The 16,959-nt window shown below is 36.4% G+C and overlaps 1 protein-coding gene across 2 annotated transcripts in view; it reads right to left on the bottom strand.

Annotated features, from left to right (window-relative positions):
• The window catches only part of ATF7IP (activating transcription factor 7 interacting protein), a 97,220-nt gene that overhangs the window by 5,774 nt on the left and 74,487 nt on the right, over positions 1 to 16,959 (bottom strand). The window contains exons 11-13 of one of the 2 annotated variants that reach the window (XM_065742813.1): positions 5,449 to 5,527; positions 2,693 to 2,851; positions 1,424 to 1,609 (exon numbers count right to left, since the gene is read on the bottom strand). In XM_065742813.1, coding sequence (XP_065598885.1) covers positions 1,424 to 1,609; positions 2,693 to 2,851; positions 5,449 to 5,527 — 424 coding nt within the window. The remainder of the gene's footprint in view (positions 1 to 1,423; positions 1,610 to 2,692; positions 2,852 to 5,448; positions 5,528 to 16,959) is intronic. The other variant, XM_065742814.1, reaches the window with a different exon arrangement.

Here is a 16,959-nt window from a genome sequence, read left to right as displayed (position 1 = left end):
GTATTGGACGGGATTATAGCTGGACTTGCACTGGTGGGGCAGCGCTCCAGTGCTGATGAAGACCAAGAGGTCTCTCAGCCCATAATGGTGAAATCAGCATGCTCAGCTTGATCCCTGAAATGCCTGTACACTGAGGAGGAGGTAGAAATCTGTGTCTGGGCAGGAGACTATGATCTAGTGGCAATTACAGAGATGTGGTAGGACAGATCACATGACTGGAATGTGGTCATGGATGTCTATGCCCTTCTAAGGACAGACAGGTCAGCAAGGCCAAGGTGGTGGAGTTGCTCTTTAACAAGAGAGAGCACCAAGAATGTATTGAGTACTGTCCAGAGGAGGATGAGGAGCGAACTGAGTGTTTGCAGGTGAGAATTAAGGGGCAGGCTGGCATGGGCAGTACTGCTGTGGGTGTCTATTACAGGCCACCTGATCAGGACAAGGAACTTGATGAGGCCTCTTCTATAAGTGGTTGATAGCAGCCTTGCAATTACAGGCCCTGGTTATCGTGGGGGATTTTAACTACCTTGCTATTCGCTGGAAGGCCTACTCAGCCAGCCATAAACAGTCCAGGAGGCTCCTTTGATGATGCAAGCGGTGGATGAGCCAACTAGAAAAGGAGCATTGCTGAAATTTGTTCCCACTAACAAGGATGGTCTGGTCAAAGCAGAGAAGGCTGAGGGTAGCCTTGCTTGCAGCGACCATAATATGATGGAGTTCAGGGTCTCATGGCAGGAACAGAATACCAAGCAGAATCACAACCCTGGACTTAAGTAGGGCCAACTTTGGCCTTTCCAAGCAATTGCTAGGGGAAATCCCATGGGACAGGGTACTTGAAGGTAAAAGGCTCCAAGATAGTTGGTTATATTCAAGGATCGCTTCTTACAAGCTCAAGATCAAAGCAACCCAACAGGTAGGAAGTCAAGAAAGGGAGCCAGGAGACCTGCATGGTTAAACAGGGAACTGCTGGGCAAACTCAAGTGGAAGAGGAGAGTCTATAGATCATGGAAGGAGGGGCTGGCCACCTGGGAGGAATATAAGACTGTTATCAGTTATCAGAGGATGTAAGGAGGCACCTCAGAAAGCTAAGGCCTCCTTAGAATTAAGCCTTGCAAGAAGTGTCAAGGGCAACAAAAAGGGATTCTTCAAATACACTGCAGATAAAACTAACCCTAGAGGCAATGCAGGTCCACTGATGAATGAGGTGGATTCCCTGGTGAAGGAGGATTTTTAGAGAAGGTGGAGTTACTAAATGCCTTCTTTGTCTCTGTCTATACTGCTGGAGGCTGTGCTGAGGAGCCCCATACCCCTGAGGTCCCAGAGGAAGGCAGGATAAAGGAGGGGTTAATGAGGACTGGGTTAAGGACCAACAAAAAAAATGAAGCTGTGATGTGCTAAAATGTGCCTGTAAGAAAGAATCCCTTACCTCCAGACTGTGGGTTGACTGGCCTTAAACTTGGGCTTGGCATGACAGCTCCTCTTACAGAATTCTGAGCTGGAGGTGCAGGAATTGTGGTATAGACCACCTGATGGTTAGCTGGGGCTCGTGGTATAGGAAGTTTTGCAGCTGTTTGAGTCACTGGTCGATGAGTTACATTCACTGTTGTTGGAGCTGGGAAAAGAAAGACAAACCACAACCTAGAATGCAATTCCATAACATGCTATGCAAAATAAAAGCTGTCTCCACAAAATTCTATCTGCTTCTGATAGTGCAAGAAAAGAAAAAGCAGCTTAAGCAAATGATAATGGTAATTTTCACCTGAAATAATAGTAATGCCAGTATATATCCAAATTCCCAACAGAAAAGAAAAATAATATTCCAAAGAATCAGACTGAAGAAAAAGAAGCAAACTCAAATCCTCTATTGCTACTAAGTCCCAATATAAGAAAAAAAAAGATAATAAAACCCCCAATAATTACTATATCTGATCTGTGTAAATAAAAGTAATCCTGAGTGTAAGGATAGCTGTGAAGAAGACAAAAATCACCACTGAACTCAAGCAATTAACAGTCCACAGAACTGATCAGTTGTAAGACAATTCTAATGTCCAACAATTATCTACAGGAAAAAAAAAAGGAATGAAATAAAGAGTAAAAAAGAGGATCTATGTTTCCTTTTCATGTTTAAAAAAACCAACAAAACTTAACTAAAGACAAAATAACATTCTGCTAGGGATGGAATGTCACCATTGGCCTTGGCATTCACTCTGCCAAAGGAATTGTGATGTGCAGGTGGACAGAGGTATGTTAATGCTTTTTTTTCCCCTATTTCTCATATAGTATAATGCTTCGGATTTCTTCTCCTCTGCTTATAAAACAAATTTTGTTAATCATTTCCATGGCTACCCTATTCATTCCTATTGATTAGTTACCTTTTTGTTCCCTTCGATTGTGTCAAGAAAACTGCTAGTATGTAATATCCTTAATAGAATTTCTTCCTCACTATGGAATTAATTTGATCCTGAATTGTTTCTTTACATACTAGATAGATTATTTTTCCCTTCCACTTAATGCACTAAGGAAAAGAAAAAAAAAAGGATATTGACTAGGAGATCCTTAAGTGACTCACATTTTGAATATTCACCTGAAAAGATTACCATAATGTGAGCACACAAGAGTCTAGCTTAAGAAAAAACAGTCACTGCATTCACATAATGGTGTAAAACAAAAACAAACAAACAAGAAAAGAAGTTACCTGTAGGTAATACATGTATAGTGGTCTGGGAAGGCCCACTTGTTGGCACACCTGTTTGCTGTGGAGGGTTTGGTAGCAAAGGTGGTAGGGGGCGAGACAAGGGCTGAGTAGGGGTGCTTTGTGCTGTAGTAGGTGTCTGATTCTGCTTCTTGGCCTCTGCTTTAAAACAACACAATAACAATAGCAAATAGAAACTAAAACATCACAGATCTGTTTATTCCCTGTCATTTGTACTATCAAAGAATATTTTCTAGCACATTTCTTTCATCCTTTCATCTGCAAACCAGACTGTTAAAATTTCATTCAGTTCCTCATCTTCATAATGTCAATTGTTTTCCACCCTATAGTACATAATATTTCATTCTATCACTATGAAGTCTATACATTTCTGCATAATCTGAAAACCTGATTGTTTCTACTAAGGAGAGGCCTAAACCTTAAAAAGCACTTAAACACTGTTGTGTTCTACTTATTTTTTTTTTCAGTGTTAACTCTTGCCTCTTTCTGGTGCTTATATCCATTTATTTGCTGACTCCTTCCTTTGTTTGGTATGTTAGTCAGCCCATTTATTGCTGTTTTGAATTTTTGTACTATTTTCTTAATAAAGGAAAATAGCTTTATTATTAAAAAAATTTAGAAGATTTCAAATTTTGTTTTCTCACACTGTCAACACGACTTACCCACTGACTGGGAGAACTGAGAAATACAGCACCTGAATTTGTATTTCCCTATAGTAATATTTTTTTCCTGCTTTAGTTTATTTGTGGCATCATAAAATACTCATTTGAGTGCAAAGCTGTATGTAAACAGACCTTCTGTCCACAAGGAGAACTGAGATGCTGTTATTTTTAAGCTAGATTAGAGTAACAGTGGGCAGATAAGCCACCACCAAAAACTAGAAAACACAAAATAAGAGTAAGTTTTAAGGGCAGCCATTCAAAAATGATTTGCCCTCACAAAACTTCACATGCAGCAACTACTAGTTCAGAAAAAGAGAACACAATGCAGAAATAAAAAAAATTTACATTCTTGAGAATACATATCAGCAACATGATATGTGAACTGAAGAATGTGTTTAGAAACCATCAATTAAGTATGCTAATGAGGTGACATTAAGAAGAATGGGGCTAATGGCAGCATGGCTCAAGACGTTTGTTTATTTATGAGGAAGCAGAAAGTACTTTGATGATCACATTGGGCTATCTTTAACACCATCTACTGATAGCTTAAAGGAGCAGTACCCTTCACAAACTCTTGTACAATAAACCTAACAAAATTAATGACCTCAAAAGTAATACAAAACAAACTGCAGACTTTTTGAGTTGTCCTATGTCTGTAGACTGAATAGTTGAGCTACTCTGCTGATGCCACTTGACAAAAACAATTTTCTTTTAGTGAACAAAGCAGCATTCAGAAGCAGTAAAGGGTTGCTTGTTTTGAAAATACTAAGTGAGATATTTCCTGTTGTTTCATAAAGTAACAGGTCTCGTGACTAGTTCAAACTTCTTATATTTCACATTGGTACGAGTTTCCAGTATCCAGCAAATTCCTTGAGGAGATTACTACAGAGATGCACACACGTATTCACTTTGAATACTTACAGATTTCTACACATTTCAAAGGTCATTGCATAATTTAAATGAGTGCATTCTTAGTCACAATTTAGAGATGTGCTCATGATCCAACTAGTAGGAATCCAGTCATACTACTGCTATAAAAGGGTCGTTTAAGTAACAAGGACAGTCTGGGCCAACATGACTTGTTTTGTTTTTATCTCACATGGAAGCAAGATCATTTGCCCCTAACAAATCAAGAGTCCTGCTGAGATTCCAGCTGCTGGAAACTAGATCATGACTCTACCAGCCAGAAATGATTAAAGACAACCAACACAGGTATCACTAGCAAAAGGTTATTTAGCTATGTAAATAAAAAAATCAGCAAGGAAAAACAAAGACTAGGTACACAGAAAGCACAGAATTAAGGTTAGAAGTAATGCAGGAACTGTTCCAATGCAAAATGAACAAAGCATCATCTTCACTAAAAATGAGGAACTCAAGAGAAGGGACAATTTGATTTCTAAAAATGAAAATAAAATGGAAATCATCACTTTTGGAGGCATAAAGCAAAATTAGAATCTAAATCACAAAATGGAAAAGAAGAGGGGATAATTTCCATGCCAAAAAATGGGCTTGCAACACTGCAGTAAGAGCAATGAGATGCACCCACACTGTCAAAGGACATAAAAGTGCAACTACATTTACTCTAATCCCAGAACACAGACCCAAAGTAAAGAACAGATCAGATCCTCATTTGATCTTTACAAAAGTTGCTTATTTGGGAGGGGAAAAAAAAAAAAGACTAGAAGCTCTAATAATCTAATCCCTGAATACCAACTGTACAAAGGTCTTTAATCATTAAACAAAGACAAAATTCATCTAGAGGAAGTTTCAAGAATGTAATAAAGAATGCAAACTTTTCAAATTATTTCAGATTATTTATTTAAAACATAATACAGACAGCAACAACTCTTAAATTAAAGGAAAAGGGAAAAACATTAAAGGAACTATTTTATAATAAGCAGAACTTTTTTTTTTTTTTTTTTAAGGTCTACCAGAATTCTCTAGTAACAGTCTTGCTTAACAGAAACAGCAGGGAATAAAATACATTGAATGGAAAATCCTTTCTATCATACAAGGGTAAGAAATAATACTTGCAGCTCAACTGCCCCATCTGTTAGGAAAACCTTTTTCACTTACCTTGAGAAGAGACATCATCCTCATCATCCAGTGTAAGGTCAATGACACCTCCTGAATCACTTCCTGTGACCTTCCCGCTCTGAAAGACAAAACTCCTTCATTTTGCAAAAGCAAACCCAGGGAACAGAGATGGAAAAGGGATATGAACCGAATACCGCGTAAGGCCCCAGAATTGAAGCGCTTATTATAAAAAGATGTGCAAAAACAAAATCTATGGATTTCAATATCAAATACTGAAGTGTCTCTTAACTTGATGACCAGTAGTTATGTTACAGGTAAATAAGTTAACAAAATGGTATTACTGAGTGTCTTTCAATAATAACCCTTGTAGTATTTTAATCCAATTGTGTTCTGTGCTTTTCTTTACATCAGGATCATCTTTTGACACAACAGTCACTGGGACAACGCAGGACAATGTATTACTCATCTCGAGATAGCTCAGCCTACACGCATACAGTGACACTGACTTCAGAGCAAGAAAACCTCTTATGCAACCCATACGCTGATAAAGTAGGTCATCAAAAACTGTCAGAAAATTCCAACAGCTTCCAGCTTTTGACTTCATTATTGTATTTTATCCATCATCACAAATTTCAGTGTTCTGCCATCCTACATGTGAAGCCATTTGTGTCTCTCTATAGAGAAGATGAAGTAATCTCTGAAGGCCAAATGTTATAAAGACCTAGTGGGCCATCAAACAAGAGTCCTTGTCTCAATCAGTGAATCCCTTGACTGTTTAGACAGTTTACAGGAACCACCAACCTTTTTATTTAGCTGATGGAATAAATAATGGAAGAAAAGCCCTACATATGTCTAAGTTTTTAAATATCTTTCTAGAACAGATGTGGAATTACATGAATATCTGATTTCTTAAACTTGAAGCGGAATTTGGTTTTGTAGAAAGAGATGATTGTTTATTGTTGGACTGAACTGCTACTGATTTACAGATTGCAGTAAACCAGATTCCTTGGGACAAACAAGGGGTTAGGAAAACAATTATCAAAATCACTGAAAAACTGATATGAAAAATAGCTTAAGTTATCAGCATACACAGCCAACATTATAAAGTCCAAGAAGATTCAGATGTTACTGTGTGGTCTAATTGGGACAGATGCAAAAAGCCCAAAGATTATCTGCTCCATGAACTTTAATTAGAGTAAAGCAAAGCATTTAATTAAAAACAAGTCTCATTCAGGTAAGGCATTGAGGAGGGAAAAAAAGAGGTATCACTAAATACAAATGAAAGCGGTCTCTAAATTACTGGTCATTGGATTTGGAGGGCCTGACATGAATGATTATTATGAATTTAGATTATAAAGAAATTTCTTCTGAAGTTCTGATACTGTCACTGATGAAATTCTGCTAATAACTTGGATGATCTAAAATGTGAAGAGCAATTAAGTACTTAAGCTCCAAGATGACAGAACTGACTTCTGCAGGGACTCTTATCTTTGCTGTACATAGAGAAACATCTTTCAGATCTATTAATCATGGAATTCTTCTGTTGAGTGATTTCTATTTCAAAGACCTTCAGTTTTCTTCAGGTGATGACCTGAATTAACCACTTGAAGCTTAGGATAAATGCCACATTCAAATAACCAATATATACTTGATCAGCATAAAGTTAAGAGGAATTCCATTCCAACTTGATACTCTTCCCAGTCAGTAATGTGTATTTTAAATGACAGCTTTCTTTACTAGGAGAAAGCAGACAAAAAATACGAGGGAGATCTATGAGGAACTTGATAAAAAAGAAACTAAATTATTCATTCTTCCACCACTACATAATCTATTTGTCTGAAGAAATTTTCTTCAGTTCTTCTACAAAGAAATTCAAATCCCTAGAGAAGAATACTCTTTATGAAACTGTTTTGAAGCCCTACTTATCCATGTCAGTTGAAAAAGTTCTTTGAATTTCTGATACTGCATGCAACTTTAATTTTGGTGTGTCTGGAAGGCCAGAATCTCGAGTTATGCAACACTAAACAAATAATCCAATCAGCCAATTATGTCTCAAGAATGCAGTTTTCAGAAGAAAAGACCTTTGGGTTAATCACACTATTCAAGTTTTTCTAGAGAACAACCCTGGCAGCAACATCCTCGGTAAAAAATATCTTCAGGTTACATTTCTTTCCACAACCTGTACTAGAATTGAGGACCTGAAGGGCAATTTTGCACAGCTCTTGTAGAACCCCCAGTCCCATTTCCAGGGCACACACTCCAGCTAAAACAAGAGGAAGTTGCACTCCACACAAAACAAACCACTAAGTTTTCACTCCCCAGCTAGATTCCCCCAATTCACTTGCTGTGCATCTCCTGTTAATAAAATCTAGGGCTATGGGAAAATTATAAGGTAACCTAAAGTGCTGAAAATTATACATTTTGTGTCTCCTAACAGAAGTATGTAGAAGGGTGTGGTGTTCTCAGGGTATTCCTTCACAGAACAGACCGCTGATTATGCCTGCCTTGAAGGTCAGAGTTTTGGCTACTCAAAGTATCAGTCAACATTTAAGAGGAAGAGTAGGCTCCATTTCTACATTCTGTAGGATTAGCATAGTTTTCAGGTTCTTGTAGATCTCTCAAAACCACGAAAAAGAACAGTAAGAGATTTAGGAAAAATAGAGAATTAGAGATTGAAGACTGGTTTACACTTCCTCATGGGGAAGTTAAGGCATCAGCATGACCCGACAGAGATATTCTTCATTATTTATTTCTGAAGTGTTATTGCTTACCATGTGAATGGTTAAGACCTACAGATGGAACCATCTAGAATCATCCCTGCCAGAAGTAAGAAATAATGTCCTGTGCCCAACTGCCAACATGGTACCAACTTTGAATATCATGACTCTTTTAAGTTAGAAATTATCTCAGGAATGGTTTTTTTTGTTGTTGTTTTGTCTCGGTTTTATTTCCTTCAAGGACTTGCAAAAGCTCTATTTTATAATAGAACTGTGTTTTAGGAAAGGCTAGAAAGAAACAACTGCTATTACTTCTTTTAAATAAAGGAAAGGGGATTTTGAGGACGGGGTTCCCCTGTTGCACATCAGAGAAGAGTTGTACAAGTCACTCAGAGAAAAAACATAAACCAGCTTAAGGTTTGTGGCACTTGTGAAGTGAAAGGAAGTGTAACAATGGACTTCCAGGTATGTATGAACAACCTTCTCATTTAGGTAAAAATCTGAAATAAAAAAATAAGTTTTTCAGCTCCTAATATTACACTTCAGCAAGTACTAAGGCAGAAACCAGTAAAGCAGAAAAGCATTTTGATCCGCTGTGAGTTTTCAACTTTCTCCAAACACAAGAATATCAAGAACTCCTGAATATGCTCCATTTGATCTCAACAAAAGAACAAGATAATACAACTATGACACTTTTTCCCTCAGGATGATCACACCAGTGGAATAGTTAAAAACATTTCATGAGAACCCAAAAATACGTACGGTGTCTTATTATACATATTGCCTAGCAAGTCTGAGTAACAGAAGGGTCAGTGGCCTAGAATAAACTGGAACTGAAACAAAATAACTTAAGTAAGATGAAGTGATCTGTATCTACCTGGAACATGTCAATATAACAAACAGTTTTATTTTATTAAAGCGAATGAAACCACAGCCAACAAAACCAAAACCTCTGAAGCCACCTTTTCTCATTTGTCAGAGCATTGGTCTCCAAAGTGACCAAAGCTGCAAAGAAATCTGTTTACAATAGTACCTGTTTAGTTTCTAGTAATCATAAGAAAGTTTACACTGAAGTTTAAAATAAATTGCCATACTATCACTTGTACTTTTTTCCATCATTTGTACATAAGCCACTAATCTGTGAATAAGAGGAAATGCTCCAAAAGGCTGTCATTCACACATCTGTTCTGGACCTGTTTTATCCTGAGCCGGCATTTGTACAACCACAAATGAGCAAGAAAAAGACCTGAACATCCAGTTAACTACAACTGCATCTGACCTGCCTTAGTTTTAATCTTTTTCTGCTCACATATATCAGCCAGAAGTGAAGCCAGTTTTACAGAGACACAATATCACAGAAAGTGTGAATTCCACATGCTTGCTGTCAGAATGCCAAAGACCTGCAAGACCAGTGCTGACTAAGTTCCCACCTAAGTTTCCAGTGATAACAAAATAGGAATGTAAATTTAACAAAGCACAGAAGAATAGTTGGTAGAAGTGGGTATTTGCAGGCAACACATTAAAGAATTAAACCTTAAAAAGTAATTAGTCAAAGAGATTTGCTGGGATTTGATCTTGAGATTTGAAGGTGTAAACATGGTTTTCAAACTTTAAATAAAAATATAAGTAATAATAGCATTTGCATCTATTTAAAATCAGATTTTATATGAACTAAAACTAATCTGTATCCAGCATTTGTTTTCTGATTGGGTTTGAAATACTCCTTATACATTTATTTCTGAAGTCATCTTTTTGCAATTAATAAAATACAGAACTCATTCTAAAAAAGTAACTAGAAAGTGAACAGAATTTTCATTTAAAACATTCCTCAACAGTTTATTTTTGGGAGAGAGGGGAAGAAATCCTACTATCAAATGTCAGATTTCACAGATAAATGTGACAAAAAATTAGCAAGACATTAAGAAAAATACAAGACTTCATCTCTTATTGACTTTGTAATTTTAATATAGTCACATCTTTACGCTTCATCTGTCAATGAACTTTCATTTGCGATTAAGATTTTTGCAAAAAAGCAATGTATCCTGTAACTGAACGCTTCATAGATCAGTGCAATGTAGATCTGCCTCAGAAGATTCATGCAAAGCGAAGTAAATTCAAGTTTAAAAGCAAAACACATGGTAAAATGAAAGAATGACTGCAAGATATGATTAAGAGCAGGTACAGAGGTGAAAAAAGAAAGCAGAAGGAAGAAACAAAGACAGGAAGTGAATATTACAAGCAATGGAGCAGCTAAGCACGAACCACTTCAAGTACCAGACTGTTCGAGTCCTCTGTAATGCTGCTTCACTGTTAAGCATAGTGCATTTTTTCTCATCAAGCCAGCCAAGCAAAAGGAATTCACATTTACAATTTCTTTTGTAAAGCGTGCTCTTTAAAGAAAATCTTTCAAATTCCACATCCTCTACTGTGGTTTCTTCAATTCACAGTATTATGTCTACACCTATAAAATTTAACAATATGGAATTATCTTGAGCTTTGGCTATATGCTAAATAATCCACTTGAGCATTTAACTTGGTAGCTATGGAGGATAAGTATTTTAATACTTAGCATCTCTTTCATATGATTTGTGAAAGCAAAAGCAAAAGAGTATGTTTTCTTTCAAATATCTTGAGTTAAACCTTCTAAGTCCTGAATCAGAGGTTGTCATACCTCTCAACACAACTTAAGCAGTTAAGGTAAGCTTTATGGTCCCTATGGAAGATATAATGGAAAGCATATAAAAAAAATGAATGCAATTGTTCACATTTGTGCATTTTTCTTGCTTGGATTTACATTAGAAATAAGCATTTCAGAATGTTCTTCTAGCTGTAAAACCTGTAAGAGAAGTCATCTATATCACTGATTCTTCAGAGTGTGTTTTTCAGTTGTTTCTAAATATGAAAACTATTGATAGGGGGAGTGAGAAAAGTGAGTTTCACAGTTGTTACCTAGCTACCTTGTTATAAACTTTACAGCAGTTTAATAATTGCTAGTCACAATGTTACTTTATTATTATTTTCAGAGATCTTTCAGGGTTTTTTCTTGGGATGATGTTATTTAGCACCATACTTGCTATATACCTTCCCTGTTGTGCTGTTTGCCATCTCTAGCTATCATTTTGCTGTACCATGTAATATGCTGGCTTATGACATAATAAAACTACAGACTGGCAAACCAATCTGGTATTAGAAAGGAAAGAAGGTCCTAAAGATGAAGCAGGGTCATCACAAGAATGAAAGGAGAAAGAGGGAGAATTGATACAGGAGGCAATAAGCATCTGATCCCTAACGGCAAGTGATCTGCAAGATATGCAAAAAAATTTCAGCCATTATCCAGATGAGCACACTGTCACCTGAACGGTCCAGTTGCCTGAACTTAGGGGGCAGTGAAGCCAGGCAGCACAATACCCTTTCTTGGGAAGGGGCACTGAGAAAGTGATTGGAAAAGGGGGACAAGCCTTCATCCTACAAAGGCAACATTTGTCAGCCATGAAAGAAAAATCTGGTATGTCATGGCAAGTGACTGCCATGGAGAAAAGCAGTACCTGAGGGCATCAGTCGTGCTGGAGGTGAGGTAACATTATCCTGAACAATGAGCATTTACCCCAAGATCTAGATGATGTCAACTGCCCACGACTTATGCGGCAGAAATTTGTACAGAGTGCACCATCACCACATACCAACATGGTAACACTACTGACGCGGAAAAATGACAAAAAGCGAACAGTGGATGAAGTGGCTGGCTTACTCTGACCCAACAGTGACTGGCCCAGAGGCTCTATGCATCCTTGGTATAGACTACCTATAACAGGGTACTTCAAGGACTCAAAAGATTAACGGTGGGCTTTCGGCATAGCTGTCTTGGAGACAGAGGACAGTGAAGTAGCTGTCTAACTTGCTGGGTCTCCTCAGAGGACCCTTCGGTTGTAGTGTTACTATGAGCAGAACAGCAGGTGCCAATCACTACCGCAACAGTACACCAGCAGCAATACAGCACTAATCAACACTCTTCATTTCCCATCCATAAGCTGATTTATCAACTAAAGCCAAGGAGTAATTAGCATAAAATTTAAACAAATTAAAAGTGCTTAGAAATCACAGTATACATGTCAATAGCAAAATACTGACAAAGCTGGGAAAGAGAATAGAAAATCTTTACACAGAAGATATTACCTATTACATCATTTTACATAACAACACACATACACAGGCAAACACCAAAATGTGAATTCTGGTATTCTGAATATGAAGTTCTCTATTCAAATATGGTATACGTGTTTCTTTTTTTTTTTTATTTTAAATTTTGATATTATATAACGCCATGGTTTAATTCATCACATTGAAATAACAATGCTGTATACTTTAATGCCACCTGCTTTTCATAAAGAACACTTCAGCAAGTAAGTCTGTAAAATGGAAAATAAAAATCAAACAGAAAACAGTAACTCTAAGTTAGTAAATCTCAAAATCCTGAAGATCTGTGGCACATTGACAATTTATCATTAATAATTCCTAGATCAAGAAAAATAAAAAAAAATCTGGGAGTCATAAAACTGACATACCATGAACCATCACACCACCACAGATGTACACGACGCACCAAGGCGTTATATAATAGCAAAATCAATTTGAATTTATGGAAAGTGATGTTAAAAATATGTCCTGGAAATAGTATGTGTGTGGTGGTGATACTGGGTTTGTAAGGATAAAAAACAAAGCTCACATTATGTTTCTGTCATCCATGTACAAACTCACAGATTTGAAGCACAGGCTAAACAGCTATGGAAAACATTTTTTAGTACATGTATGAGCATAACTCTGTTATAGATTGCTTCAAACTTCTCACCCCTTAACACTTACAAATTCCAATACAGTAACTCTCACAACATTAAAATAATTAAGCAATCTTCGCGAAGCTGTCATGAAAATTTATTTGACCAATGCATTTGTCATCTTTTACCACAATATAAATGATAATGCAATAAGCTAGCAGTTTACCTAGTTTGTATTTTGCACAAACAGAATTTCACAGGGCAGCAATACTTGTTTTGATAGCGTGTGGTTATTTACTTGTGTATAACTCAAACACCCTCAGCAGACATTTTACGTACTGCATTTACCAGACCATTCCCCTTACCCTTATTCAGTACTGCGCAATGCTTTCTATGGAACAACAAATCAAATATGGAAAAAGTGAGCAATCTGTCTTAGTAACCTCTGTATGTTATACACTCTCTCATTTCTTTGTTTTCAAGATCAGACATTAGCTCTGCTCTGGCCATCAATAAGAAACGTAAATCAAGAAACATAACTGAAATACTCTTTGGTAGAAAGACTGTTTTTAGTGGTTATCTTAATTCCAAAAAATTATAAAGGACCACTTGATGTAACACTTCAAGAATTTGTGTACTGCTGTGACTTTAATCAAACAGTTGAAGGGTATATATAGTAAACATATACTTGCACACACATCTCTTTTCTTTACTGGCTCTTATTCTCTTAAGGTGAAACATCTACCTTCCTTCCTGAAAGCCCACTGAAAGATTCAAAACAATACAATGTGGGACGGTCACCTTGGACAACAATCATATTACTAACCATTAAATGCATTTTAATTGTAGCATGTTTCTGTTTAATAAAACTTTTTATAGCTATTATATGTGGACAGTGTAATGACACCAATAATTTCACCGTTTCAATAAGCCTCTTGATTCTTTTAGCCTGAACTGACAAAATTGGAGCCTGTAAAACACAGCTACAAGTCTTTACTGAAAGCTGCCCTCAGGACATAGGGGTTGGTTTAAATAACACAGGTACAGTTTCAAGGAAAGATGACCTCTCTAAAAATGAATTTAAAAAATTCATCTGAAAAATTCCCAGCAGGACATCACACAGCTGAACTGAATGACTGTTTGAAAGAAAAAACTAGCTAATTCATTCTTGAATGACTTTTAAACTTCTAAGATCTAACATCAGAGTTCAAAATAAGCCTCAGGTAAAGGTTCCACCTTAAAGATAAAAGCTAGTTGCATTTTAAATAGCAGAAACATAATTGCACATTCCAAGACAAAAATCAAGTATCCCATTTTACATACATAACTATACATTTATTTTCAGTGATGAAACTATGAAATGCATTTTCATCAATAATGGTTCAACAATATAGTTAATAGCTGCTAATACTTTTTAAGCTGGTATGTAACCTCTGTCCACACTGTTTCCCAATAGACATTCACGAAGTTTGTTACAGATTGCAAATAAAGGGAAAAAGAAGTGATAAATGCACTTTATTAGCATTTTAACAGACACATTTCCAATAGTCAGAGATACCTTAAACTGCAGAGAACCAAACAAACCAAGGCATGTCACAAACAACAGGAAATGGATTTAATACTGGTGGATTTTTTATTTAAACTAATGTTAGCTGAAAAAGTGAAATCCACAGATTAAATTTAAAGTAAAAAAGGATTTACTGCACAAAAGGATAAAGTGCACCTAGTGGAACAGGGAAGAAAAGACTATTTGACTGACTTGGCGAATTAATAAATATAACTTGAACAGACTGATTCCAGGTCCACCATTTTTAACACATCCAACATCATTCAAGTTTACTCACAGTTCCTTTATTTCACAACACATTAACACTGTATTAACATATTAACTTTAATAGATGCCCTCAGTATACTGTGACTGTATAGATATATTATATATAATATCTTAATTCCTGTATCTATAATTGGGATTCATAATAAAATACTTTGAAACTATTATAAAGATTCATTATATAATTAAACATCCTTTTGCCCCTAACTACAATGTGTACTTTAATAAATTAAAAGTGCTTGTCATGTCTTCACAAATACAATCCTATGACCTGAGGCACTGGAATGGCCACTGGCAAAATGACTGGGACTGAATCTCAGCCTTTAAATGTGAACAGGAAAATGTTGAAGTTCAGAGACTACTACAAAAAGAGTAAGATGCCCCCTCTCCAACATCACTACAGCCATTCCTTTTGGAGCAAAAAGCAGAGGAATACTATAAAGGGAGTAGTAGTAGTACAGCAAAACTATAATCCAAGCTGCTTCCTGCTAACTGACTAAAGTGACCGAGGCAGTATGCAATTATCAGAAAGCTGCAGTTAAGGATTGTCTTCAGATATTTGATATTCTACACAATTGAGCTCTTCAGATGTGTGGAGACAGGAAAAGTGCATACAGTGAAGAACATTCACCTTTTACATCTCCCACGCTGAAGATCACAATAACTTTAAGCAGGGATTAATTACTTACACATCAATGAAGAAAAAAACCCAACAAACCAAAACACAGCACACTGTAGGATAATGCACTAACATAATAAAAACAAAAATAAGGGTACTACTTGAACAGCAGTCCAAACTTACAAAAAAAAAACCCACAGAGAACAAAACTATACATTCCCAGTACACATACTGAAGCTTCACTATTAAAATGAGATGTAAAATTAAAATACCTATAAAATGTCACAGTCATTTCCCACTGTTTTCAGAATCAGTTTCAGTATGGAGAATGGAATTTAATCAATGACATAGCAGCCCTTGCTGAAAAAACAAGTTAGTTGCCTTGGTTAAGGCTAAGTACAGTTTTTCTGCAACTGAAATGAAACATGAGTTTTATGAGAAAATCTAATTAGGAAAGTCAAGAATGACAGATGATGTTTATTCCAATGTATATTCACTACATTGGTTTTCTTTTCAGTGAAATGTAAATTATGAGCCAATGGTGTCCTACAAATCATGAGAAATAAATATATATATATAATGAAAAAAAACCGATTAGCCATCATGCTCAGATTCTCTGCTAACACTGCCACTGAAGCATTGGTCTCATGTCGATTTTTAGGCAGATTTCATGATCACAGTGCATAATCTGTACTGTAATAAACGGGCTTGATTTGGTATTTCTCAGAGGAAAAGGAAAGACTCCTTTCCTCCCACTACTGTACATGTGGCCAAAGCTGAATTTACAGAAGCAGCCAAACACACATTCTATCTGTCTACTTCAGCTTTTACAGAGAGGAAATACATGTGGGAAAATCAATATAAATATAATATAGTTGGTGTCAATAAAATTAAAATTTAGCAAATGAGAAATTAAAAATATCTACTTAGCAGTCAACAGATACAAGTCGAATTAGAAGTCAAATAAAAAAAAATCAGACATGCTCAGCTTTGCCACAAGTCCTTTTTTTCAGACCATCTAGATTTGTGTTGAGAAATCCAACTACTAGCAGTATGCTCTTGCAGTAAACTACACAGATGCAATTAGGACCAGAGCACGTGGCTGGTATGACCACAGTGTGCAGCAATCATGAACAAAAAAAGAATGAACTCTTGGCAATGATCTCCTGTCTCTGCAAGATAAATGTTCAATTCTAGCACACCAGAAGAAGGAAACAGCAGAAACACAGGGGAAGGTAGGCGGAGAGGGGAGTGTAAAAAACAACACATATCCATGTTGGTGAAGGTCTAGAGCAAAACTCTTTGAAAAAGGAATGTAATTTGCCATCCTAGCTGAATTGTAAATTCTATGAAGGCTTAAAGTTTGGAAACTTGCCATGCTAAAAAAACCCTAGATTAAGTTACTGCCCTCTGTTTTTGTGTACTTTTCCCCCCAATTTTAATATATGGCCACTGGAAAGGATCTGCTATTTTTTATTTCCATTTGGCTTATTCTACACTTGACAAAATGATAATTCTAGATCTGTGATTTCCTATAGCCAAGAAAGCCACAAGTTAATGCTCCAACTAAGTAAATGTAGAACTGTGGCAGAAATAATTTTTAACATAAAA

The sequence above is a fragment of the Cyrtonyx montezumae genome, unplaced genomic scaffold (genome assembly GCF_038088225.1).
Source record: "Cyrtonyx montezumae isolate F1298 unplaced genomic scaffold, pur_monq_1.0 scaffold_3, whole genome shotgun sequence".
Taxonomy (NCBI): Eukaryota; Metazoa; Chordata; class Aves; order Galliformes; family Odontophoridae; genus Cyrtonyx; species Cyrtonyx montezumae.
Note: the sequence above shows the minus strand (reverse complement) of the source record. Positions and strands in the feature narration are given on the sequence as shown.